Source organism: Pipra filicauda, unplaced genomic scaffold (assembly GCF_003945595.2).
Source record: "Pipra filicauda isolate LSUMZ 115617 unplaced genomic scaffold, ASM394559v2 scaffold214_size1419223_pilon, whole genome shotgun sequence".
NCBI classification, from domain to species: domain Eukaryota; kingdom Metazoa; phylum Chordata; class Aves; order Passeriformes; family Pipridae; genus Pipra; species Pipra filicauda.
The window spans coordinates 419,326-446,365 of NW_024104326.1; the positions used below are offsets into that span (position 1 = coordinate 419,326).

Genomic DNA, 27,040 nt, shown 5'->3' on the forward strand with positions numbered 1-27,040 from the left:
GATAATTATTAAAAGCTCAGCATTTATATGGTACCGGGGTTTAATAACTTTATCTGATTTCTCAGTTATTTAAAAGGGACACAGAGTGACTGAACAGAGACTCTGGAATAAATATTACTTTTTTACAACTCCCCAATTTTCTGAAGCGTATCAAAGTTAAAAGATTAGGTATAACTATTGCAGGCTGGGTAGCAGCTGTGTAAATTCAAGGTTTTAACACACAGAGACAGATGTATGAGCTGGCTAAATTTCGCTGTGGGCATAGGGTGGCTGTGTATTGACAATTAGGAGAGGGTGACTATAAATTCCAGAAAATCTGTTTTGAAAAAGGTGACCAAGGATAAGTTTCTCTGAATTAGAAATTAAAAAGGGCACTTTAATCCTACCAGATATCTTTCCAACTTTGAGATTGCAAACTTGATCCCTAATAGAAGAATGTGGCATGGTGTTGCAGATACACATTTTTTCCTGATGTTGGAACTAATCTTTCTTTTGTTAATCTGATCTGATAAGGATTAAATGAAGAATTAATAAGGATAACATTAAGATTTGTAAAGCAGAAATACTTAGAAACATTTTTATAAATCTGTTTCAAATAGAAAAAAAATATCTAGTATCAACATCTTGAAACAGAAGATCAACCCAGCCTTCACTCTTCTAGCAAGAAATGTCACTATTCTTCAATTGTGAATCAATAGCAACTGTGTCTTTGGGAAAATAAAGGAAATTCATCTTTCCTGGAGGTTTATCTTAATGAATTGACTTAATGGGTAGAAAAAATACTACCTTTTTTTTTAATTTTGTGGGGCAGAGTTTCTTCATATGCAAATAATGTAAAAATATCACAACTGGAGGCAGTCTTCACATTACCTAACTCTTCCTATAACGTCTCTACAAAAGTAGGTCATGTTAATGTCAAAGTCCAAGTTGCGTTGTCAGGTTTCAAAACACAGGTTTCCTGCTCCCCCCAGGTACACAGTTAACACTACATTCTTCACACTCATTGTAATTAAGAGCTGTGATTTATACCATGCAGACATCTAAGTCCCTGAACACGAGTGTACTGGCTCAGCCTAACCTCCACAAAAGCCTAAGGAATACAAAGTGGAAAAAGAAAAGACAACGAACTGGCAAAAAACCCAACACCTTAATGTCAGCTGAAAACATTTCTCCAATGCTAATGAAGGCTGTGCGCATCCTTCTAACCCCAGACTTCACAGACCCTCGACATACAAAGAGTCTCTAAAAAAATGCTTTCTCTCTCTCTCTACCAAGATGCACACCATCCAACCCTGTCATGAGTCTGCCATAGAAGTTGTGCCTCCTTCTTCCCAACACCTCTTTTTTTTGAATTGGCAGCTGTAGACATGATGCAGCCTACTGAGTGGATCATGCCAAACAGAGAATGTTACACAAGAGCTCTGTGGGTCACGACAACTTCTCATTCAGTTCTGATCCACTCCAGTTCTGTACAATGGATTTATAAAGCTCCTAACAGGCTAAGGGTCACAGCAGCCAAATGTTGCCACCTTCTCCTTCGCCTCATAGGTGACACCAAAGTCTGATGTTAGACTGCAAGAAAATCAGCCTCTTCTGTGACCCTCCACAAGCTCTGCACTTCACAGAAGAAAGCGGCTGGGAGAAAACCCAGTTCCCACAATTTCTAGGTGATATCACAATGCTCATGTTTTGCCAAAGCCTTCCCAAAATCAGAAGAAAATCGGCAGCATGACTTGAGTTTGCAGCTGTTGTTGAACTAATGACTTGGCTGGAGTATTGGATACAGCTAAGAGGTGGATCTTAATATTCTGTATGTGCTACATGTGCTGCAGCTCTGCCATTATGGCTCTTGCTGTAGAAGTGCCAGAAACAGTGGTAGAAATGAGATATCCTGAACATGCTCCTCCTGGATATCAAGTTCTCCTTGTGCCCTACATCACTTGTCCTGGTTCAAGCAGGTGAGTACCCAGGACTCCATGTTCCCCTCAGTCCTGGATCCTATCCTTCCGAAAGTTATGAAACTTAGGCCTTCTTAACATGTCAAAACCCTTCAACCCATGTACACTATCCCTTCTGAAACTGGGTTTCCCATCTTAATTGCAGTAGCTATCAGCAATCCCACTTCGACCCCTCCTCGCTGGTAGCACATAAGTAAAACATCTCTGACTCTTAACCTATCAGGAAACATCTGCCACATTCATTTGCTGATTTAGTTGAGTGGATCTTGTGGTCACTGTGACCAGAACCCCCAGCCCCTGGTCTGCAGTGGGATCAGAGCTTAGATTGCAACTGTGTGGCTGTCTCACATCTGGGCAGAGTCCCTAAGTATCCTGTCTGTCCATGGTACTGGGTAGCAGTCACCCTTCCCTCTGGCTGGATCCAAAGGTGCCTCTAGCTGCTTGCCTTTCGTTGCACCCAGCTGTCCCTGTCAGAGACCTCTCATTCCACCCCACCCTGCCTGCCTGGCACACCCACCATGTTTTCCTCCCGACCAGCTTGGCTCAGCCCTGTGCCCTCTCGTTGGGAACATGCACTTCCTCATTCAACCTTAACACCTACTTGTGCCAGGGCTCCCACTGACTCTGTTCCCTCTCTCTCAGCAGCACCCACATCACTGATCTTTCCAGAATCTGTCCACGTACTGTACCTGAGTTTAATTTGCCTCCTTAACCCAGCCTGCTTGTGCTCCAAAGGCAGAGCCAGCCCCACACACAGTGATTTTTCCAAGCACAGCTGTACCATGTGAGTAACTTCAGTAGACTTTAAAACACAGAAGCTTAGAAGCATTCTATTGTTTGTCACAGAAACTGCAAAAGAGCAGTACAGATGTACAGAGCAACCCTGATCAAGAATGCACTGGAGGGAAGGGGGAGAAGGATGAAAAAGGGAGAAGAGATGGGATGGGATGGAATAGACAGGGGTATGTAGTACTCCTTTTAATGGTTATAAAAAGAGAAATAAAGGGTAAAGGCAAAAAAGACAATATTTAAACTTGGCAAGACAGATCCTTTTTCAGCAATGGAAAACGAGTATTTAAAACTCCTTACAATGAAAAAGTGAATTATTTCACTTTATATGAAACTGCCATTGAGTCATATTTTCATCTCAGTCTACAAAGATACACAAAGGTGAGTCCCTGAGCGTAGAGAGGGGAACTCACTGCATAGTCTGGCCAGGTTTGTGCTTGTGCACACGCAGCAGTAGGACACTTCAGACAACACCCCTGTCCCTTGCCCTGACAGGCTTTCACAGTGGGCAGTGAACCACCAGCCTCTGGGCTTTAGACCTTCACAATGCTGAAGTGGGCGGACCTTTGGGGTTACAGCAGGAGCGACTTTACACAGCAGCAGGGCAAAATCATGGGATCATAGAACAGTTTCGGTTGGAAGGGACCTTGAAGATCCTCTAGTTCTAACCCCTCTGCCATGGGAAGGGATGCCATCCACTAGATCAGGTTGCCAATTTGCCAAAATTGCTTACAGGTGATAGGTATGTCAATTAGTCTAGTACTACTGCAACTTGAGAAACATAGGTTAGAACCGATGGGTTACATACTATTTTCCAGCTGTAGTGCAGCTCACTGCTATTATTTGCTTGTAACAAACATCTGTTCCAAGATGAAAGCACCTACAAATGCCTCAATGTCTCCAAAATAACAAGAGGTTAGTTTGTTAAACATTTAGTATAAGTAAACAAATACAGGCTTCATGCAAGACAGAGCTGAGCATGGACTGATTATTGTATCGCAGCATTGCTAACTATTACTACTGCACATGAAAACTTCAAACCCAAGAAAATTCTCAGAGGTATTTTACTAGGTAAAACATGTTATATGAAGGTCAGTTTTCTCAGAGGCTCCTAGTTTTAGAAATAAAACTGAATTCAAAAGAAGCGTTTAAACAGTGTCATGACAATATGGCTTATTCAATTTTTAACTAGCTGGTTTATTTTTAATTGCTCATGTACCTCTCCAAACTCAGCCTAGGTCAGCCGTGAAGGAAAGAAGCTACCAGATGGCTGGCAGCTGCACAGCCTGCACAGGATGGACATCGTTCTCACAGCCAGGGGGTGGGGGCTCAGATCAGGGAAAACATTACCACAGACGGCACAACTGGGTGCCTGTGACTGGCCTCCCTGTCACTCACAGCAGAGTGGCCAAGGGCGTGTTTCTGAACTACTCTCTTACCCCTAAAGGTGGTCTCTCCAGGTCAGGGTTGAGGCACATTGGTGGGGCAATGAGGGGAAGTTTGCACTGCTGCTGCCCATGCTGTATCTGCTCTACAAATAAATAGAGGAATTTAGTCTCCAGGGCCGTCAGTTTGGCACCTTCCACGTGCACAAAAGACACATTTGTTTGTTCTTTTATTTGCTTAGAAACAACCACCCAAAAAGTTATATGCAAAGCTTAGTATGGCGAATCAATATAAATCAAATTTATTGCATGAGAGCACCTAAAATCCCACAACTTTCACTCGCTCTCTCTTTCTTTTGTGTTTTCTACTTTTAATTGTGATAAGAATAAAAGTTATGGACCTCTTTCGGTGTTTCTTGATGACAACGGTTGCTGTTCCACCACAACTCCAATGCTGCCACCAAGCAAGCAAGAAGAAGGCCTATTGCTAAAATGCAGAAAACGCCTGCAAAACTGTGAAGCTTCAGTGCCTTCCCATCTGTCTGTGCATTGGTATGGCTATTCAGGTCACAACGTCCCATCCGTGGCCACCATTTCTGTTTAAGGACATCCAAATCTCCACTTTCTTGCAACTCTAGGATCCTGCAGAAATTTCAAAAGACAAGCATTATTTTCAATGATACTTTTTTGCAGTTTTTTTGTCTTTTCCTTATGCTGCACAACTCTTAAACCTATCATCCCACAGCTCAAAACTCCACCCCACCACCACCATGGTGTTTTATTTTTCATCTGAGACTCCACTATACCAAGACTTCTTTCTACTCACAGCAGCAGGTAAACTCCACTGGGTAACTTCAGAAAAAAAAGAGACTGTCAAAAATTCCACTGCAATGCAAACAGCATTTCCATGGGAAATCACCAGTTAGTCATGCCTGGTCTGGCTACATTCAGCTGCAACAGCTGGTCCCACTAGTGAAATGCTCAACCCACTCCACTGCTGCTCTTCCATAATAATTTCAAAATCATGGGAGGCTAAACATGCTACTGTTTGTGCACCACTTAATACAAATCTGTTTAAGCAGCGACCAACGCATTTACTTCAGCAAATGTACTTTATTCAAAAGGATTTTACTTCAATGCTGTTACACAATTCCTGAATTACTGTGTTAACAGTTGCTAATTAATCACTGTTTTGTCTCTTGTGAAGTGTCCCTTCTCTGCATGAATGATTCATTTTGGATTTGGTTTGATAACTGTTTTAGCTGTTTACTAACAATCTGTTCTCTTGAGGCAGCTTTGTCTCTAGTTAGGCAGCTGGAGTTTTGCTCCTTTTTATAAAGAAGGAGCAAAATGAGGAAATCTTGCTTCAGTTCCTTGCCTGGAGGGGAGCACCAGCTCACCTTCTGCCTGCACCACTGCATGTCTTCATTTCAGTGTACACATTCATATGAAAAACATATTCCTAGCTGATAGCTCAGAGATCACTAAATGGCATGGTTTTATAGCCTCGTGGTCTTGGCAGTCCCATGCAATACTTGGCAAATCTTGTTTCCCTGTGCCATTGTGAGTCTTCGACCTGTCTCTCCACCCTAAAGGATAAGCCAGGGCATTACTGTTTGCTTACTGCAGGGAGCAACACATTGCTTCAGAGCCTGCAAAATGCAGCATGAATCAAGGATCTCTCTTCAGTCTCTCCTCTACCTCACACAAAGCTCTGAGGACATCAGTCCTTTGTGCCAGAGGCAGCACTGCTTGAAGGTGTGAGGCCACAGATCAACACATCACCTCTGTTCCCTCCTCCCAAACCAGATGCATGTGGAGCAGAAGTAGCAGCTTTGTTGAGCCTGAACTCAACCTCTTTGCTGTCATGTATTCGTTGTCCTTTATCAATTAAATTCCAAAATTAATGTGAACCACAAATGGTTGCTGGCTGTAGAGAGGAATCCTGCAAAACGAGCTTTATTTCAGTTTACCTCTGGGAGAAAAGATCTCTGTAGGGACTTCCATGCTGAAGTGCTATCCCATATCCTTTGCTGCTGATGCTGTTTCCAATGACTGTCACAGAGCATTCATCATCTGTCAGCGCAGCATATTCCACCACTGTCACATCCCACAGGAAAGCGTAATTTCCTTTCTTGGCCTGTAAATACAGCATGAACACAACACAATCTAAACTAAACTGAATTTCCAGGTAGGACAAAACCCCAAGTCAACAAACAAATCCAGACCTTGTAATTATTCCTTGGTGGTATTTCCTTAGGTCACAGGTTATCTGTAGACCTCCAACATCTTAATGTATTTCTAACACTCTTCGCTCCCAGCAGTACCTCATCTACTTCAAACTTTGCTAAAATATCTTCCTTTTTTTAATAGGAATGCAGAGGATAACATAGCCAACTGTAAGTAAAGTTTGTGTAACAAGTTATTAATTATAAATGAAATCTATTGCTTTAGATGATGAGATTTTATGTATGTTTTGTAGGAGAATTGAATGTGCTGGTTCCATACATTCGTGTAACAAGACAGGCACAGTATGAGCACTAAGTGATGTTTCCTCATCATCACAGTCACCAAAATTGCAACTTTGTAGTTTTGCTGATATAAACACGTAAATAAAACCAATTTCCCTTCCAAATAAACAAAGCCTTTCTAAGAGCTACGTTAGTCCTGTAAAGAAAGGCATGCTCTGAATTTAAAGACTTCCCTCTTTTCTTCACAGGTAAGAAGATTCACAAGAATCTCCTATTATCTCAGTTTTGGGATAAATATTGTTTTATTTTAACACACACCCATGCAGTGGTCCTTAAGCATCAGACTTAATTGGGATTGAAACCAATGCTTGCACACCGGGCATACAGTGAATGTAAATCACTTTACTTAACACAAGAAGAAAGAAACATCTCTGGATAAGGATTCAATAAAGTAAAAATAATAATAATTTTCTTGGTTAAAGTAATCATTGGTTTCTTAATATATTTAAGCAGCAAGTTTTTAAGTCCCTAGTGAACGATAGAACAGATGGGCTGGAACATCTAAGGTAAATACATGACTAGTCACGACTGTAGAATTCTTTTTTTTTTTTTTTTTTCAGATCCTTCTTTAAGTCAGATCAAAGCAAAACAGTGAGCTGAACTCCTGTATATATTTCTTTCTGTGAACCAATTCACCAAGCTCCCCTAGCAAATGACTGAAGCTCTGACACAGTATTAGTTCATCCCTCTGCATACTTTCAATTTCTGTGTAAGTTCAATTTTAAATTCAACTGTAAGTTTGTAAGACTCTGTTAGATGTTTTATTATATTGGATTCCTCAGTTGAAGAAATAAGATAATTTTAATTCACCGTGCTTTGATATAAACCATAGGCTTCTGAAGTCCCTTACAGTTGCTTACACATGAGAATAAATCAAATGGGTGGGTTATCCCCCAGTGGGTAGAAATCAGGGAAACAAAGATTAAAATTATGGTTCCTGGATTTTCTGTAAGCTACTTGCCACAATCCACCTCTTTTCCCATCTTCCCTTTTATCTGCATCAAGGCAATCAAAGATCCACAAATTCATTTGCTTCTGAGTTAAAACAGAGTAGAAATGTTCCTCTTTGGTAAGTTTTAAATGAGCCTATATAGTGACCCCTTTGAAAATACTATTTTATTTTTTAAGGGCATGCCACTAGTGTGAGTTTGTGTCCACTTTCTCCTTTGCCATCTCCCTGGCCAGTTCAGAGTAACAGTCAATGATTCATGTAGCCCCAAACGGCAATTGATATCCTAGTAAAAAATGTCATTAAAATCTGAACTATAGTATGAAGCAACTCCTATTACAGGAGTTATTCAAATAGAAGCCACACTCTACTGTTAGAATCAGTCATTGATTTAGCTCACACAACTTATTAAACCAGCATGTTCATAAAAATATCTTGCAATTTAATATCATTATATGAAACCAGATCAGAGCAAGACTTCCATATCTGCATTGTAATACTCAAGCTGGCTGTTTACCTAATCTGGTAATGGTGGCACAAAAGAGAAAAGAACAAAAAAAATCACTCTTTACTATAAGCAAACCTCAGAAAAGGCTTCAACATCTACCAACGCAGGGATGTGTACGAAATTCAGAATGCCAAGGAAGTGGTTTCTCAAGGCATTTGGCCTTTATTCCACCAGCAACCTATGTTCTTGGAAGCCTAAAAGATACTCTTCAAAGGTATTTTCTGAATGATCACGTAGCTATAATTAACTGGGTTTTTAGCTGTAAATCTCTGCATCTTCCTCTCTTCCCTTCCTGTAATGGGCTTCAAGGATCCCCATTTTACCCTCTGACAGCTGTGATGGTGCTGATAAACCTCCCACCTGGTGAGGGACCCCTGGCAATGACCATCAGTCCCACTAGAGATCCTGGCAGGGGAGGACCATCAAAGGCCCTCCTTTTGCATATCTCAGACAGGTTGTGTTCTGTGGTAAATGGTACACAGGCTTTTGATACCTACGACAGGAAACTGCAAGTTCAAGTGCATTAAAAATACGCACTCGTGGGAACAAAGAGAGCAGCACTTGTTACTGCACACAGAATTTATTCAAAATCCATGCTATCAGAGAACAAAATCTCGCCTGATGGATATACAGAAACTGGACATGTGTCTTGCATTTCTCTAGGGGCTTTTTTGGTTGTTTGGGGTTTTTTTGTTGTTCTTGTTTTGTATGTTCATTTGGTTTAAAGAATTGTATCTATATTCTGTTCTTTCAGAACTGCTCTGTAAATCTGCTTTTCAAATTTACAGTTTAGAAAAGAACAACACTGACAACATATAATACACTCCTCACCTATTTTTTAGTAATACTTGAGGAACACAATCTTCCTCAAATATTCGATTTCCGTTATAATACAATGACTACAGGAAAATCACATTATTGATTCTATTTTTCAAGCCTCTGTTTTCTGTGTGTTATTTTATATAGCAGAGTTTTCTACACTGACTTTCAATTCTGGACAGCAGATCTTTTGTAAAGGTCTGCTTATCTTTTGTCTGCAGTGTTGCTATCCCAAATTACATGCTACAAGTGTAAGTGGTCAAAAACAAAGTCTACCAGGTCTCTTCACATCTATTTTATATATTTTTTTAGTTACATAAATCATTCTATCCAATGTCATCACATCTGTAGAACATTATTTCTCTCACAGCCTGGTCATTTTAGCATAAACAGGAATCTGAGTCTTAAACTCTTTCATCTCCCAGAAATACTGGGTGTAAGACTGGTCCCCCTCTCTGATGCCAAAAATGGAATCTCTAAAGATCCCTTTTTCTTAAGGAGAGATTTGTTTCTTCTAAAACTTCTTCCACTTGCTCAATTTTCTTCTCTGAGGAGTGGAGACCTCATTCTATTAGTGTGTTCATTGTGTGGAAAGTTTTCTTATAACAAAACATTTAGTTGCTCTCTAAATTCAGCATCATTCCCTTCCCTGTTAATATCTGTTGTGACAGCTAAGCGGTATCATTTGTTCAATTTAGAGAAAAGCTGTCAAACTACAAAAAAATATGTGCAAGACACACAACTGCACACATACGTGTGTGTTTGAAGAATGTTTACTTTTCATATACTTTGACTAGGCAAGTGGTAAAAGCCAAATAAAGTCAAATCGACACTTATTTTCAAAGAAAAATCAACCCAAAACTTTTAAAGGCTTTTTAAACTTTTCATTTCTTTTTACATGAAAGAATGCATGTGTGCACATGTGCATGCCTCTCAGCTCCCAGGCCATAGGGAAAGTAGGAAGACCTGGCACTGACCTATGGGGTGGACGAGCAAGAAACACATCAAGCTCCCCAGCTGTGTATAACACAGACGTACCTACCCATGTAACCAAGTCCTGATCACAGTACAGCAAATATCCACATCCTCAGGCTCTTGCATTCAAAGCTCAGTCATCTAAACCCTGAATTGTGTGGTTTTAGGGCCCATAAAAATGTTCTACTGATCAGACATCATTGCAAAGGTAGAATAGAGAGAAAGCTGGTAAAAGGGCCTGTGGCAAACCCCAGCTGAGTATAAGTAAGATAGCTTGAATAAAAAACGACTGAAATTAAATACAGAATAATAAGCTAGATTTTGTACTTTAAATCTATCATTGTCTTTCACATTTTGCTTTTTTGCTATGGCCTTATAGCGACTGCCAGCATATAGACATGTTGCAGAACAAAACAAAATCACTTGGTTAAACATTCAACATTCTCTATCAGAAAGCCAGCCAAAGCAGCACTCATTTATCCTACCCAGGTAGAACAACTACTTTGACTTACATCAAAGACACCAGATTTATTTTTAGTTTAAGAGACTTAAGAAAACAGACTTAAGAAAAAATGACCCCCCTGGGCAAAACTTATGTTGGAAAAATGTTTCTTCTTCACAATCCTAAAAAAAATTAAAAGGCCAAAGAAGATTTCTTCCTAGACATAAGAAGGACCACAAAGGAAATAATACTCCAGGAAGGCAGTAAGCAACCTCATAATGTCACTCTTCAATGTGGAGGGAGACAGAAGACTATTGTTCAAAGGGTCCTGGCTTACTGACGGTTAATTATGTTATTTCAAAGAAAACATAGTAAGAAATAATAATAACATGAAAAAAAATATTAATTCCAGATTAACTTATGAAGAAGCTATGACACTAAAGACACAAGTGCCAGAATAGTGCAAAATTTGTCATTAATTTACTGCCAGAACAGAGTGTCACTGTGGCTGATCCCATTATATGGCTGGTACCACAGAAATATCAAAAAGTGACTTTTACATTGACATTAGTGGAGTAGTTAAAAAACACGCTTGGATAACATTTATTGTCTATAAAAAAATGCTTTAAGAGAAGCAAAACAGTTATAATAAAAAGAAAGACATGCCATTTAATCCTGTTGAAATGTTTCCAACATTAAAATAATTAAGGAACCACTACCGGATGCAATAGTTTCAGGTTTAAGGAAGCATTTGCTTTTACTTCAAATGGGTCAAGAAATGGAAAAATTTATAAGGGTCCATGAAAGCATATGGATGAAAAACCTCAATTCACAATATGAAATTCATTATGGACAATAAATTATTGGAAAAAATAGTTTTTAAAAAGTCATATTAATTGAAATTTTAAATTACTTTTACTCTCAAAATAAGAATGAATAGAAGTGACTGTTCAATAAGATCAGTCTGATTTAATGTTTGCTTTTCATCTGCAGTCAAGAGAGACTTTTTGAGGGGAGCAAAAAAGGGAAGGAATAAATTCTTACTGTGCTATTGCCTAAGTCAGTGATGCATCCTCATTTTGTGCTCTACTTGGCTTTGTTCACTTTTGATCAAAAGTGATACACAGGAAGAAAAGAAAGGATTCAGAGAAATTTTGGCACCAAATTGATTGGACAGGGGAACAGCCTCAACCAAAGCAGGGCTTTATAAAATGCAACAACAACGGTTTAATTCTCCTAGGTGTATATATAGCAGATATGGCATTACACGGGGATCATATTGCTTCATCCTTTCAAAGCAAAAATGGGTGCCTACAATGACAAAAACCACGGGTTATTGTATATGTTGGTGCAATCAATAATTACCCTGAAAATGAATTGACACTGGGTATTATGCAAACAGTTTGCTGAGATGTGCAAATGGCTTAGAAATGCATGTGATTCCAGTGCAAATGTCCACCTGGGATGAGATGGCAGGAGAACTCACTGCATGATTCCTGGGGATCCTGGCTGGAGTTTGACCCAGAAAGAAACTTTCCCTACGACAGTGTTAGTCAATCATCCTCTGTTATAACACCGGAAAGCTCAAGTGGCGAAACAGCATTTTGTATGGACTGGTGATTTGCCTGGTAACCTGCTCTGATGCTGTGAAGAGGCACTGGTGAACAGGAGGAAGTTTTCAAACTTCAATGACCTCTTTCAACTACCTTGGAGCAGAAAAAAAGCAACTTGCCTCCCCTACCCCTGTCTCTGAAACATCCTCCTGTCGCTTATGGGAGATGGTCGCCGTGGCTACAAGGACTGTGCTGGCTCTGAAGAGAGACCTCTGCCTTGGCAACCAAACACCTCAAAACCTCTCAGGACTTTCTTCCACTACCATCCTTTTGACTTTCAGACAGTCAAAGGGAGTAGGAAAATCTCCATGAAATGCAGGGAGATGGAATAAACACCTGAAATACCTGCCTGTAGCATAAACAACCAGCACTCCCCTGTTTTGCATTGAAGTGGCATTGCCCTGTTTGTAACCACAGCTGAACTGTGACACTGTCTGAAGAAAATGGAAAGGAGGAGAAGGGAAGGGAAGAAAGGAGAGTAGCGATTTTTTTTTTTATTTTATTTTTGCATTGCGTCAGGCAAATCCTCATTCAGAAAAATGTTTTATGGATCTTTTTATGCTAGAGACATTTAGATTTCCCATTTCCTATAAAATACATTTTTAAGGCACGTTTACATCTCTTTCATGCAACAGTATGCGTTTATGGATGGAAACTCTCATTTCCTTGGCTGACATCAATTCTCCTTTAGAAAAAAACAGAATTTCTAGTCGTAATACTTGACATGGAAAACTCATCTGTTTATTGAAAGAGCTCATGGGCTAGGAAGAGTGACACTTAAACTATAAACACAACAGTTTAGTTGACAATGTTATTAAATATTAATCCCCATTTATGTAGGTGTCTAATCAAATAGTGGCCTCGGTCATCTTTAGGGACTGAAGTAAAATTTGCTTGTTGACACTAATTCAATGAGTTGATCTAGTCGTATAAAAATCACCCTGCAATACTGAAATCAAACTTCATACAAAAAGTTATTATCACATAGATAAGATGAAGCTGCCAGTTCCATACAGACAATATAATTGGTATTCTCAACAGCCTGCCAATCTACAGTTACATTTCTGGCTTAGGCGTATCTAGCTATCATAAATGGCAACATGCAGTAGGCTTACAGAATAAGAGTATTTACAATTTCATGGACAAAGAGCATCCACTGCCATAAGAATGGTATAAAAGAAAAAAGAAAAGTAAAATACTGTACATTTTTCTGAGGTAAACTGTTTTATTATTGGCTTAAATGCTAGGGTACATAGAAAAGTACTTAATGTCTCCATTTCTCCTTTAAATGCTACCAAAATCTCTCAAAATAGAGGCCACATTTTCATAAGGGGCTGAGCAGATCAAATAAATAATTGAATAAACTGCAGACCTTGCTATTGCCAGAGCTCTACCTAGTACCAAGGGAGAAAGGCTGCTGGAGCTGAGGGCAGAGGTCTTTAGGGAAGCTCATCTGGGAGGTGAGTGAAAAGGCAGGGTGAACCAAAACTTTTGACTAAATACTCCTAGGTTGAGAAGACATAACAGTCTTTGTACAAGGATTTTGTCCAAAAGTCATGCAAACAGTTGGGAATCTTTTGCTAAAGGATAATGAATTGGGAAATGGGTTGGCTTGTGTTACTATGTTCACCCTCCTTAAGGCATTGTAAAAAAATAGTAGATTTTGGATACTCTCCCTCTCACTGTTCAGAAAAGGTTTCAAAAATCCATAGTAAAAAAATAAATGGAAGACTCAACCATATTATCATTTCCCACTTACAAAAGCATAAAGAACTAGTAATATATATTAATTCAGAACCAGTGTTTCACTGACAAGAGTACATCTGATCAAACATTCACTGTGCTAATAATGGTTGTTAGCTTGTTTTACAAAAAAAATCAATTGGCAGATAAAGAGGACACCTTTCACTAAAGAAGCAGCACATTGTTTACAACATGTCTGCATCCCTTCTGCTCCTGGACATGTGTGGTTTGATGTAAGGTACTATCCGTTTTTCCTGAGCTTCAGGATGGGAAGCAGAGGGGAGAGGCAGGCTGTGAGTGAGTGCGGACATTTGTAATGGTCTGATCTGAACCAATACTCTTTATCACAGGACTTGGCACAAAGATGAAGGATCCCAAGCTGTCATAAATCAGTCCTTGAATCTCACAACAATGCTCAGTTTCACAAAAGAAATGTGTGGTCTTATCTGAGAGCAACAAAATGTAGGTAAAAACACGGTGTCAGGCGAATGTATTTTTCAAAGTTTGGAATAAACAAAGAAAAACCTTGCATTAAATTCTGTTTAAGAGAAATGAGTATATGTTCTGTGAATCCCCTCATTTCTGCTCATGTTTCCAACATGTTCAGTTCATGAAAGCAGAAAAAAAATCCCCAAAAACTCAAATGAGCCAAAGGACAAGAGTCAGTACCTGGATAATGTAAAGAATGACATTAAAAAAGGCATTATCAAAACTCCCAAGACCTTATGACCACATTCAAAGAAGGACTTACATACTGAAGACTTAGGCAAAGCTAAAGTACATACTTCAAAGCCATGACACCAAAATATGATTCTTATCTGCCATCAAGGTACTAAAAGGAACTTTAGATATGAATTCAGGGTTTTCTTAAATGACTGTAATTTCTTTCTCGGAACTTAACAATAACTCCATAGAAACAACACTGATACAAAAATTAGATGAAAACCCCTGTGATCCAGTCTTACCTTCCTGATGCCTTCAGAAGGGTTCGATACGCAATTATCTGCCCCATTATTCTTACTGATAGTCCTCCACAGTTCAGCAAATGTGTTATCCTGCTCCAAAGGGTTTGTCCCTTTTGCTTTAAAGTATTCATACACTGCTGAATCCCTGACTGTACCATAAGAAATATCCATTTGTTTGGACAGATCCTGAAACGTTCTGAAATTCAAGCAATATTGAGATATTAGCATTACGTGCACAACAGCAAGATTTCATTAATTAAAGGGTTTCTTTCTATGTCTGTCATTAGTCAGAAAGCACTTACCCTCACCAAGTAACATTTGCATATCTCATTCCTTATCATACAAGAAAACCAAGGAGTTATTTAATTGTATTGAGATAAAATGATCTTAACTATACCCAAGCTCTGTTTCTCCCCAGTGAAGATTGTGTTTTTGGACAGATAACATTCATGTTAAATATTATGCCACCAAGATCACACAAGAATATAACGTGATAAACACTTACCTGAACACAAGAAAAACTCATATAATAAACATAAACTTCCAGCCCCATCAGCATCACCAGAAATACCTTGCAGAATTCAGTGGAATTAGTTTGCAGTTACACCAGTGCTCCCTCTGACTCCAAATCAATAGGACTGTTTTAAACAAACAAATAAAATCTCGCTTCCAATTTCCACTAAGTCTCTCTTGCTCTCTCTTTTCACAGCCTCTGGTAAAACAGGCATTTTTCATTCACACACAGGCCTAACTTTCATTTACTCATCATATACCACTCTGGAAGTGTAAATAGGCCTCACCCTGAGTGGCTGTGAATGCGCAATTTATTTTCAAATGGTACAGAATGTAATTCACTCCTGTTTTACAGCCTTTTCTGCACTGAAAGGTGTAAATCACTGCCTGCATCAATGAAAACCAGACCAAGTTTGAAAACATTTAAGGTGGCATCACTGCCTTCAGAAGCAGCTTCATAGCTCTTTTCCCCTTCAGACATCAATTCCCATTCCCGTGCCTTCTTCCTTTGCCCTGAAGTATCACTCCTGTGCAGTGCTACCATTTTTTTCCACCTGAGCTCACATACACACACACAAACACACATACAACCACTGACCACCACACATGGCAGCAGGGACCAAACTAGATCTCAAAAATAATGGTTTCTTTTCTGTTTTATAAACGTGTGACTTCACATATTAACAACATTTCTGATATGACCAACTAACGCTGTTTGAGATCAGTCAAACTAAAGCAACTCTCCCTGCCTCCCCTTCCACCCGTGCCATTTCTTTTTCCCCAAAACAATCTTTTAGAATCAAGAATTCCTCCTCAAAACATGTGAAAGGCCCACTCATGCCACCTCACTCCCTTCCTCCAACTCCTGGAGCCACAGAACCAGAACATTTTGCCTTGCACCTCGTGTAGAAGATTTCTTCACAATGCTCCTGAGGAGCCTTCCATTGGCCCATGAGCCAAAGTTGTTTTCCACAGCTGAAGACTTGTCATATACAATATTTTTCTGCCACCGTCTTCCTTTTTTCTCTGGGGAGATGCCACTGCTGACACCTCTCATCCCAGTAAGATTCCCTGCAACACTATTTAAAGCAAAGCAATCTGGGCATATATACAATTCTATATAAAAATACGTAGAAAACTCTTTTCTCTTCTCCATCACATCTCCTTCAGTTCTCCAAAGTTTACCTGCAGAAGGGCCCCTTTGGTGGGACGCTGCCAGCTCTGTCCCCAGGCCTGCAGCTCAGCAGGGATGCTTCCCACCATCACCCCCCTCCCAAACTCTTCAAACTCAAAAGCTGCTTCAAACAGTTTAACTGGTTTAAGTTCTTAAATTGTGTTAAGGACTTTTATCATTTTAAGCTGTTAAGCAGCTTTAAGTAAGACTGTGTCAACATTCTCTATATACACGGCACACTTGTGGATTTGGGCTACCTCTAGGAGTTCCACCAACCTCCAAACCTCCTGTTATTTCCCTAGCTCTCTACATGGAACTCTGCTGAAGAACAAAACAAAGATTTTGAGGTTGCTGTAAATTCAAAATTCTAATGAAATATGAGAGAATTTGTGCAGGTTTTATTTCTTTTTTTTTTTTTTTTAAACAATTCTGAAAGGTCTATTCTGGCCTCCTAAATCTACAGGTACATTCCATTGAATAGGACTGGTTTTCCTCCAGTTGTGATCTACATGATTACATACTGTATTTAGTTCTGTCTTTAGTAAGTTTCATCATATCCCATGGAATTACTTCTGTCCTGGGAATGGATGATCTGGCTGTTAAAAGACACACTTCTGTCTATTTTATGTATAAAGGACAAAGAAAGCTACTGGGTACAAACAGAAGGGTTTCTGTGGCAACCTTTTCATACCAGATTTGGTGTACAGATTTTGGCATGTGTAGGAGAGCATGTTTGGTAGAAGCACAGTAGCAGAAATATTTTAGTTAATATTCTTTAACACAAGTGTCAGCTGGTAACAACAAATACCTACTGCTCATACTGCCATTCTCTTTGAAAGTTTGAACATGAGAGTTTGGATATTTAAAAAAAAATAATTAAACCTGCAATTTTAATATCATCAGTATTTTCTGTATCACTTCTACTGCCTCTAATACTTCTGAGGCTTTTACTCAGAAATGTGCCTTTTGTTTTAGCTAAATTGTTCTTTATTGACAATCGGTATTTTTGTTTTAGCTAAATTACATTTTATTGATAATCAGTACCGTACAAAAGCACAGTACATGTTGCAGCACAGTTTCTTCAATTCTTTAAGCATCACAGGGCAGAGTGAGCAAATTTTGGGGTTTAAATCAAGTGCTTTGCAATAAATAGACTATCAGCTCAGGTGGCAGGGAGGGAAGCACATCCTTGGCCTGGGTGTGGGGAATAAGGTGACTACCACTTTAGCGTTTCCTTGGAAGGAAAAACGTGGAGTACTGTGTGTCCTAAGGATTACAGATACCGTTCTCTCAGTGAACTGTTTGATGTATTATAATGATTTGGGAAATTCTCCCATCACTGGAAATATCCTCTGAGAGACACAGATGGACACCAAAGGATACAGTGAGGGGCACAGTAGGTAACTAAGCTTGCCAGTGACTCCTGTGGCATAAATTCAGAAAGATGGTGACTGACTGAGAAAATAACCTTATGCCTTTACCAAATGGACCACTTAGCCAAAAACCTATCTCAGAAATTATCCTGACAGACAGTGGTCTAGACCATAGTTCTTCACTCTGAATAAAAATTATCTCTGAGCTGCTGTATTTCTGTACTGAAAGTGGAGGTGATGCTCAGCATCTCCATGGCTAGAGAAGTGATCAAAAGATTTGGGCGTGGTCAGTATGGTCACATGCAAAAAAAGATACTGAATAAAGAGGAATATCTCCTACTTTTTACAGGATGAAGTAAGATAATCACAAGTTCAGGTCTTAAAAACTATTATTTTAACTCCCTCAGATCTGTCATTGCCAGACAAAATCATTCACTACATTTCAGATACTGGCTATCTCTTACAATTTTGTCATTCTCTAAAGGCAGTTGCTGTCGTTGTTCTTAAGCTTTGTTTCTGCAACCAGATGTTAGCTGGATGCCTCTCCTTTAGCCACTCAAATTCTCGTCTCACTTTCCTGTTGCAAAGATTTCATGCAATTTAACATATAAAATTATTTGCAACAAAAACCCGTAGCATAACAAGATGCCCCATTAACCTTACCACCTCAATTATTGGATCTCACAACCCATTAAAGGCTCTCTGTAAGTGTGATTAAAGATGAAGCTAGTAAAGCAGAAAAAGCCAATGTTCCTCACTTACAGTTACAGGAGCCCAACTTCAATTTGTAGATAAATACATCCACTGTGTGATTGCTGTAATTGACAAGTACATGCAAACCAATGGATTTAAGTAAATGTGTCTGTGGTCAATCTGAAGAAAACGGATATCTTTTAAAACCAAAGATTTGGCTTTTACCAGCCAAAATATTTAATGCCTGTAGTTATGCCTGCTAGATCAACGCAACAATTGATAGCACTTCCCGGTGAAATTGCAATTACTTCATGCACAGTCAACTGAAAACTGGGCTCTCCACTTGTTTTGTCTTTTAGAAACATAGTGACATAAAACATATGCTGCAGAGGAAACAACCAGGTATTTATAATTAGATCACTAGAAATAATTTCCAGAATAACAATACTGGTTAAGATACTTTTTGGAGATGTTTTCTTACTAGTAAAAGCCTCATGTGGCTGTGGATACATAGACTAAAAATATGCTGCCCGTAGGGGTTTATTTTACTCTTCTACTGCTGTAAGCCCAAGACTTCTGGATGGATAATTAGTGACAGACTAAACTTGACACTAGGTGCTTTGAGGTAACTGCTGATCAATTAACTCAACTGGAGCCTTCAGGATCATCAGATGTGTTCAAAGTATTTTTCAAAAAAAACTCAGGTTCCTGTTATTTCTAAAAAACAAGGTTTGTTTTAAAATTAAAATAAGGTTTACTAAACAAAGAAACAAGGAAAAAAGGCAAAAAATTCTTGCTTTTCCTCATCCTTACTGTTCATATTTTTTAAAAACGTTTGTGGCAAGCTTCACATCTGAACTCCTGTGTGTAGAGTCTATTACTGTAAACGGGCCAGTGGTTGGCACCACGGTGTCATCCGGGAGTGGTCTTTTACACCACAATAACAAATGCAGCATTTTATCTTGACTTCAGAAAAACCATCATGGGAAAATCCTGACAGATTCTTGATTTAGAGGTAGTTTCTCCTTAGTCTTCACAGCTGCCCACGTTCTGACACTGTAAAATTGAGGATATCTCCAGTCTGTTATTGCTTACAGAAAAATAATATTTCAGCATTTCTGAATCCACAGTACTATTTTAAAATTATGCAACATTTTCCATGCTGTGCTCCTGTCCTCATTCTGACTTCTTGTGAGAACATTTCACAGCACTACAATTGTCAAAGAACAAGTATACATCATTCCTCTCAACTAAAATTAATTTTCTTAAGGAATATTAATCCCTAAGCCATATACAGACAGCAAAATAAATTTACTGATATTTCCAAATTTGGAGAACAAGCTATGTTCTTCTTTTACTTTAGGAAGCCACTACCCTGAGATTTTTGCTCAATGTAGCATAACATTTTAGGTGATGGCTGCCATCAAGATAAAGTGTCCCAGACATGATGAGACTTTTTAAGCTGCTCTGCCTAAATGAAGCCTTAAAAATACATGCAAAAAAGGCATGGCGTAAGTCCTAAATTTATGTTTTTAAATACCTTGAAGCTATTTTTTTTTTCTTTTAAGCTTTTTTTTTTTCTCCAAAAGTTAGGAATTCATTACGTCTACAGAATTAAATATAAATACAGTTCCTAACTAAAATTATTTTATCCACAGGATATATGAGAGGGAAATACCTGTTTTATGCACTGGGAGAACAGTAAACCCATTAAACTTCTAAGTAAAGATAAAAGTACCTGAATTGATCTGAAAACCTTATAACACCAGTGTAAGCCCAAGAAACCTAGAATATAAAATCCTGTCTGAAGGGAGATTTATTTGATAAAGTCATCACCAGTGGAAAGCAATGAGAATTCTGAGAAATTGAAAGAGAATTCTACCTACTGCAAACTGCAGAAAAGTAAAGAATTTTGAAACATAAAATTGATCAGAACTACTCCCTCCATGAATGAATTTTCCATGACAATGAGGACAAATGACAAAATGGCATTAATTGTTGTTGACCATGTCAATTCACCCACTGAGACAATGAACTTGGAAACCAAGTAAGCTTTGCCAGATCAGCAAATTTTGTAGATATCTCCAGTGAGAAAATCATCTGCAAAGCTGAATCAAGGTTGAAGTGGTACTGTGGTGCTACAGACAATGTCTACATGAACGGGAGATTCTACTATTCAGAACCTCAGTTCTGATCTGAGTCCCGATTAATTTTTATATCCAAAAAATATATTTCAAAGGATTCAAGCCTTCATCCGTTATTCACAAACGAACAACCTTTGGATCTCCAGTTTTAAGTATAATTTAGGAGTGGTTAAAGCATGTCTTAAGACATCTGAAACAGAGTTCAAGCTTTCATGTAAAGACACTCTCTAGAGCTGGACTTCCAAGGTTGAATAGTTTAACTGCTTGACGGGCTGGAGAAAAAATAAAAATCCCTCTGTTATGGATATAAACTGCCACTAGGGGATGACAGTCACATTGACTTAGAGACTTGCTTGAAAAGCTTCACTGTCCTGCTGAATCCAAGTTACAAAAGCACAGGCCCACTTAAAAATGGAAGAGAAAATAGCATTTAGTGTCTCTAAACTTTAGTGCAACTGATACTTCAGAAGCCTTCAATTTTATGAGAAAGAGTGATATATTAGCTGAACAATGAGGTAGCAATAGAATTGACCTACAGGTCTAAAAAGTAAATATCCTTAAAAAAAAATATATATATCTATGGATTTTCAACATTTGTTCCAAGTCCATAAGGAATGTTAAAAGTGTGTGTTAAATTGGACATACATGAACTAAAAGATGGGCTACTTTAAAGATTATTCTTAGTGAAGCCAATAAAACCATTCAAATTATTGTTAGAATGGCAGCAGCCTTATACAAAGAATATTAAAATGAAAGCAACTTTGTCTCCACACCTAATAACTTTAAACTTCAGAAGAATTGGGTCCATGGTTTTAATTTGTGCATCTCTGACTTTCTTTGAAATCATGAATAATCAAGCTGAGCTCTTAAATCAATTGTTAAATTGCCAGCTTCTCTATGGAGACATGATCAAATCCTGAGTTGTTCCATTTCACTGCAAATCAAGTCACTCTAAATGCTCTTAATTCTGTCTCTGTGCAGTGATGTGCAGAGCAACAGATTCCTTCAGCAAATGGAAAAGCAAAATCTTAACTTTACCAATTAGAGGTAAGTCCAGTAGAAATAGAAACCAGCACTTGCATGCCTAGTATACATTTTACTGGCTCAAGTCTTTCACCAGCAAATATATACTGTTTTATAGTTCATATAAAACTCATTTTATCAGCTCTCCATGAAAAATACCATCCACTTTAAACAAAAGCCTCAACAGAAAAAGCCTCATGGGAGTTTCTACAAGGGAAGCCATCAGTATTGACAGATTAAACTGCACTGAATCAATGGAGTTGCAGCCCTTCACACCAGGACTGAGCCTTTCCAAATCACAGGAGGAGACAAACAGTGCAGACAGTTAAGGCTGTGTCTTCTCTTGTCATCATCAGTGGGACAGGAACTGCTGCTACACAGGATTTCAAAGAAGCAGGATTTCCTCCAGCAGAAAAAACAATCAATTGACGTGTCACAGAAAACGTTGCCATGTCAACTACATACTTTATTACAGCAAAACCAAACAGTGATTAAACTCCTCAGCAGGTAATGGCACTGCAGTAGCTTTTTTCATAGTGGTAATGGTCATTGCTGCTAATGTGGTGGCATCTACGAGACCTTGTCTGGACTGGGACTCATGGCCCTATATGAGGTCCAACCAAAAGCCAGATGCAACATTCAGGTATGGATTTACAGAGGAAAGGAAGCTAAAGCCAGCTTTATTTCTGCCACAGGAGGAGGGGGCTTGCTACACATTCTGTGTGCCGTGTGTGATGGAAACAGTTGTAGGATCAGGGTCCTTTCTCTCCTGCTGCCCCAAAGAAATTTCCTTTGTAGGCTACCTAGCAGACTTAACAGGTAGACCAATACTGCTGAGATCTATTCAAGCACACAAAAGGACATGCTCAAGGTTTCCAGGATTGGAAACAAAAACACAAACAGTAAGAAAAATGCAAAACAAAACAGCCAAATAATATGTACACAAGATACTAGAAGCACAGAACTTGTAGAGTTCCAAACTGATTTAATTTATTTGAAATTGCTCCCACTAGCCTTAATTCCTAACATACAAAGTGAAAAACAAGTAAACTATACTAAACTGAACTGTCTTCTTTACTCCTCATACAGCAATGATTTGCCTGTTTTCACTGGGACTCTGTTCCAGCAGAGCTACTGCACGATTAATTTTTAAAAGACAGGAACAAATGGTATGTATACCCACTAAAATGCAAAGACAGTCAAGCCATTAATAAATGATACACTGTCATGTTTGTGATTTTAATAGTAAGTAATTACTAGCTACATACATTGTATTGGCAAAACATTTGTAGGATTTGTGTACTTTCAAAGAGTCTGAGATGCAGCAGAAATACGTTCTATTAGCAGCACTTCTCTTTCTCCTTAGTGAACCCAAAACAGTCTTTAGCATTTTTGCTAAAGCCAAAATGTGAAGAATGTAGGACAAACCCACATACAACTAGGCTGTGTCCCATTGCTCACAGAACTTCTTGGTATCTTCCAGCAGTTTATTTAGGAAACATGCCCACTTTCCAAAAAAAGACTTAACAGTATTTCTAGCTGTGAGACTCAAATTTGGATCCAAAAATCAAACTGGATTCTCATCATAATCAGTAAAACAGGTTCTTCTGTAAACAAAATTAGACCCCTGGGTATTCCTATCCATTGCTATTTCTAAATGATGCCCTCAGGACCACCGTGGCAACTCGAGTCATCTGCAGTGATCTGTACGAGTGCGACTTGACTTGTTGCTGGATCATAGAAGTTCATTTTGCCTAGAGCTGACACTGGCTCTGCTCCAGCACTGCACATAAAGAAATCTGTTAAACAGCTAGAAATAAGCTAAACATCTCCTGATTGCCAGTCCAATGTTTCTAACTATACTTCCAAACCTCCTCTTCTCCAAACCTCCTCCAGGCAATAAAAGCAGAAGTCACTTAGATTGCTGATTTTTTCCATTAACTAGTGGGTTTCTTTTTTTTTTTTCTTTTTTTTTTTTAGCTTGATGCTGATTCGTTAGTTTTTTCTTTTTGGATGTCCTATATTTTCTTAATTGTTATCATATCGTAAAGAAACCATGATGGTCCTCATAGCAGAAGTTACGATTACTTTGCTTGAAACGTTTTCAAAACCAAAAAATTGCATAATAAAAAATTCCACTAATAGTGGGGGCAATGAAAGGTAGTTGCTGAGCATTTGCATCTCAGAGGTGGATTCACTGGTGCCCAATAGTTTGTGATCTCTGGATGGAGCTTCTGTCATGGCCAGGCACTTTATAATTCTGTATGAGTTCATCTGATGTTTAACTGAGGGAATGAAGTCAGAAGGCAGTCTTTCCTTTGTATTTACCGGAGCCATGAACAGGACCCCTCTTCACACCCCATTTTTCCATATTTCTAAAAACTTAATAACCTTGAGATATTACCCAATTTGCCCATCGTGTTTGCAGTTTAACAGTGGAGAGTATCCGACTGACAAAGAGACACTCAGACTGTCTAACACATTGGACTTTCTTTTTAAGATGTAGGCTCAGGTTTTCAAAATCAGGAGCTTTAATTTTCATGCTCAGATCCACATTTAAACTACTACGTGACTAGGCAGATTTTCAGAAGAGATCAAGGGAAGTTTTGGCACAACAGCACTTAAGACATTGGCAGATTCAGTTAAAAGTCTGGAAAGGGATTCAGAGCAGCTATGAACAGTTGCAGTTCATCCTGCAAATCCAGAATAATCAGTCCTGCTAAAATATCTGGATTCTCCTGAACTCTTTACCCACACTCCACATCCCATACAACAGTGAGGAGGAAATTAAAATACAAAGAAATGGTGAAAAATCTCAAGAGCTTGTAGCGTGTTTGAAGCAAAGTACTCCTGTTTGGAGTACCTTTGAATAATTTTTTTGCTTTACTTTTAAACTACTTTGCCATTGTGTCCTTTCTCTGAGTAGCTCGAAGGGTTAAACATGTTAATTAAAGAAAGGTATTCTACTCCTTAAATTATTAATTAAAATAAAAACTGCAGCTGGTGTTTAACAGCAACTCAGTCCCAACGGCAGGTTTTAGTCACTTCACCTAAATCAAACATATCATAATGTTGGCATGAAAATCATATCGTCTGAATCAAACACATCTGGCAACTGACACATGCTTTTACCTACAATGAAAATAACAAACTACCTGTATTATATATGCAGATGCACTTTAAATTGTTTGCTATGCTGATGTCTTTTACCACTCACACTCAGAAGCTAAAAATCCTAATGAAGATTAATGATTAAGATCGAGAGGGAAGAAATTGCTTTCTTCCTTTTCAACTGGTGTTATAAGTACTGATAGCACTGACATTCTGTTTTGCACTCAGATGGCAAGGAGTAGCTTTTTAATTAAATAGAGTGGGGAACAGATAAGCTTGGCATCTTGATGCTGGCTTATAAAGTCTTTACTTGGGGTTAGTGGTACTTTATACAATGACTGTTAGGATATCATTATATTGTGAGTAGTTCCATTAAAGTCTGTGAAATCCCAGTGTGGGATGAGGTCCTACTCAACTCTTTATTAAGTTTTGATTTATCAGGAGCTATTGCATGTCAGCAGCCTCATACCTGGGGTGGAGGGGCTGGGTGAGTTCATATCTGTCAAAGTTACAACGTGATGCTGGAAAACAGCACACACCCTTCCCTTCCAACAGGGAGTAAAGCAGAAGCTATCGATACTGGCAGAAAGAAGAGAAGAAGACAGAAAAGCTCTGAAGAGGTATCTTGATTGCTAGAGATGTGCTGCATACTCCTGGGAAATCAAAATATAGGGCTCTTCATTAATACTGAAAGCACATATAGCATTCATCAGTTATTATTGATGTCTAAAGTGCACACATCACACATGCATATTTTAAGGTCTGGAGGCTCACTTGCTTGTTTCTCAGAGCACTGCAAGCACATAGTATTTGATGTGCTTCCCATCACATCCTGATGGACAGAAGGGTAAACAGAAGAAGAGACGTTGCCCTTTGGCCTCTCCCTCTCCTCACCCTGAACACAAGTCTCGCCTGAATATTGAATCTCATACTAGAAACACTGAAAGCACCACGTCAACACCAGCTAGCTGTTCTTTATATTGAGATTTATTAGTTTATTGGGTAGCCTAACTACATACCTTGAAATATGAGCTTGGGAATTGCATTGTTGCCACATGTGAAAAACACAGTGGTTAACATCCACCCCATTCTAACTGATGGTTTTCTATTCTTTTCTAGATAGATATGACTATTCATAAATCAATTAAATTACATCAGTGGCATATTCTCTTAGGCTGGTTTTAATGGCTTAGAAGGCAAACAACTTTAGTGCACATAATTACATTTCTTTTAATGTAACAAACTTTGTCAGCTGTACCAAAATAGCTTTTATAAGGCAAAACCATTCTCTCATCTCCAGATGAGCCTGGAAACACTCCTGTGTTATATTATAAAGGGGGCACACGTGCAGAAGAAGAGAACATTGCTCAGTAAGGCAGATGAGCCCAGGAAAAGGAAAGAACACATGCAACCCTTCTCTTAGCAACACAGTACTATTTTCAAAAATGTTTTCTTTCTTTTTAGAAAATCTTTTGCAACACAAGAACGAAGAACTAATAGGAATGCAATCATGGTAATAAAGAGTAGTATCTTAGTTCCCAGGAAAACTAAAAACACCCAGCTCCTTTCTCTCCTAGAGACCCATAACCCACATCAGTCAAAAGTGTTTTGCTCGTATTTTTTGATTGGTTTTGGTTTTTGGGGTTTTTTCTACATACACGGGAATAATTTCTAAATTTCCTTATAAAGATACTCAATTTTTAAAGCCTTTTCTTTAAATGGTAATTTTACAGATTTCCACCTCATGGCAAGAGAGCCTATAAACGTTTTAGAATGTATCAGAACAACTTTTATTTCAGCAGATGAAACACCATCCTATGGATCAGTTGAAATGTTAAGAGTGTAAGGTGTGAGAATGAATGATCTCCTATCATGAAGATATTTATAAGGCTAGTAGCTATTTTAGATTTGATAGATTTGAATGGAAATGTCAAAGAGAAAAGTAACCAGATTTAAAGTGTTTGCAAGACAATGGAACTCACTAACCTGAGGGGGAAAACCCAAACAAAAATTTAAAAATAATACATTTCAAAAGACCAGACTCAAAAAACTTCAAGAACTGGAGGAGAAAATCTCTTGGGGTGTTGCTTTAAAGATAAAAGGCTACAGAAGGGCTGGCAATTCCTGAAAGAAACCATATCAAAGACACAGATGCAAACTATCTTAACATGAGGGACTATTAAAAACAATTATAAGAAGCTGTTATACTGTCAGCAAAAGCTCTTTCAGGACATAGAAAACCAAAAGCATTCTCTCTCTTGAGTGATGTCAAAGAGTAGTGCAACCATTCGACTAAATATGTATCCATACTACAAATGCATGCGAATTGTAC

General features: G+C 38.6%; 1 protein-coding gene across 2 annotated transcripts in view; it reads right to left on the reverse strand.

Moving 5' to 3' along the window:
* Positions 1-27,040, reverse strand: part of GRID1 (glutamate ionotropic receptor delta type subunit 1) — a 525,483-nt gene that overhangs the window by 17,672 nt on the left and 480,771 nt on the right. Inside the window, exons 13-16 of one of the 2 annotated variants that reach the window (XM_039381152.1) lie at positions 14,678-14,873; positions 6,106-6,272; positions 4,534-4,774; positions 4,187-4,273 (exon numbers count right to left, since the gene is read on the reverse strand). In XM_039381152.1, the coding sequence (XP_039237086.1) occupies positions 4,187-4,273; positions 4,534-4,774; positions 6,106-6,272; positions 14,678-14,873 (691 nt within the window). The remainder of the gene's footprint in view (positions 1-4,186; positions 4,274-4,533; positions 4,775-6,105; positions 6,273-14,677; positions 14,874-27,040) is intronic. The other variant, XM_039381151.1, reaches the window with a different exon arrangement.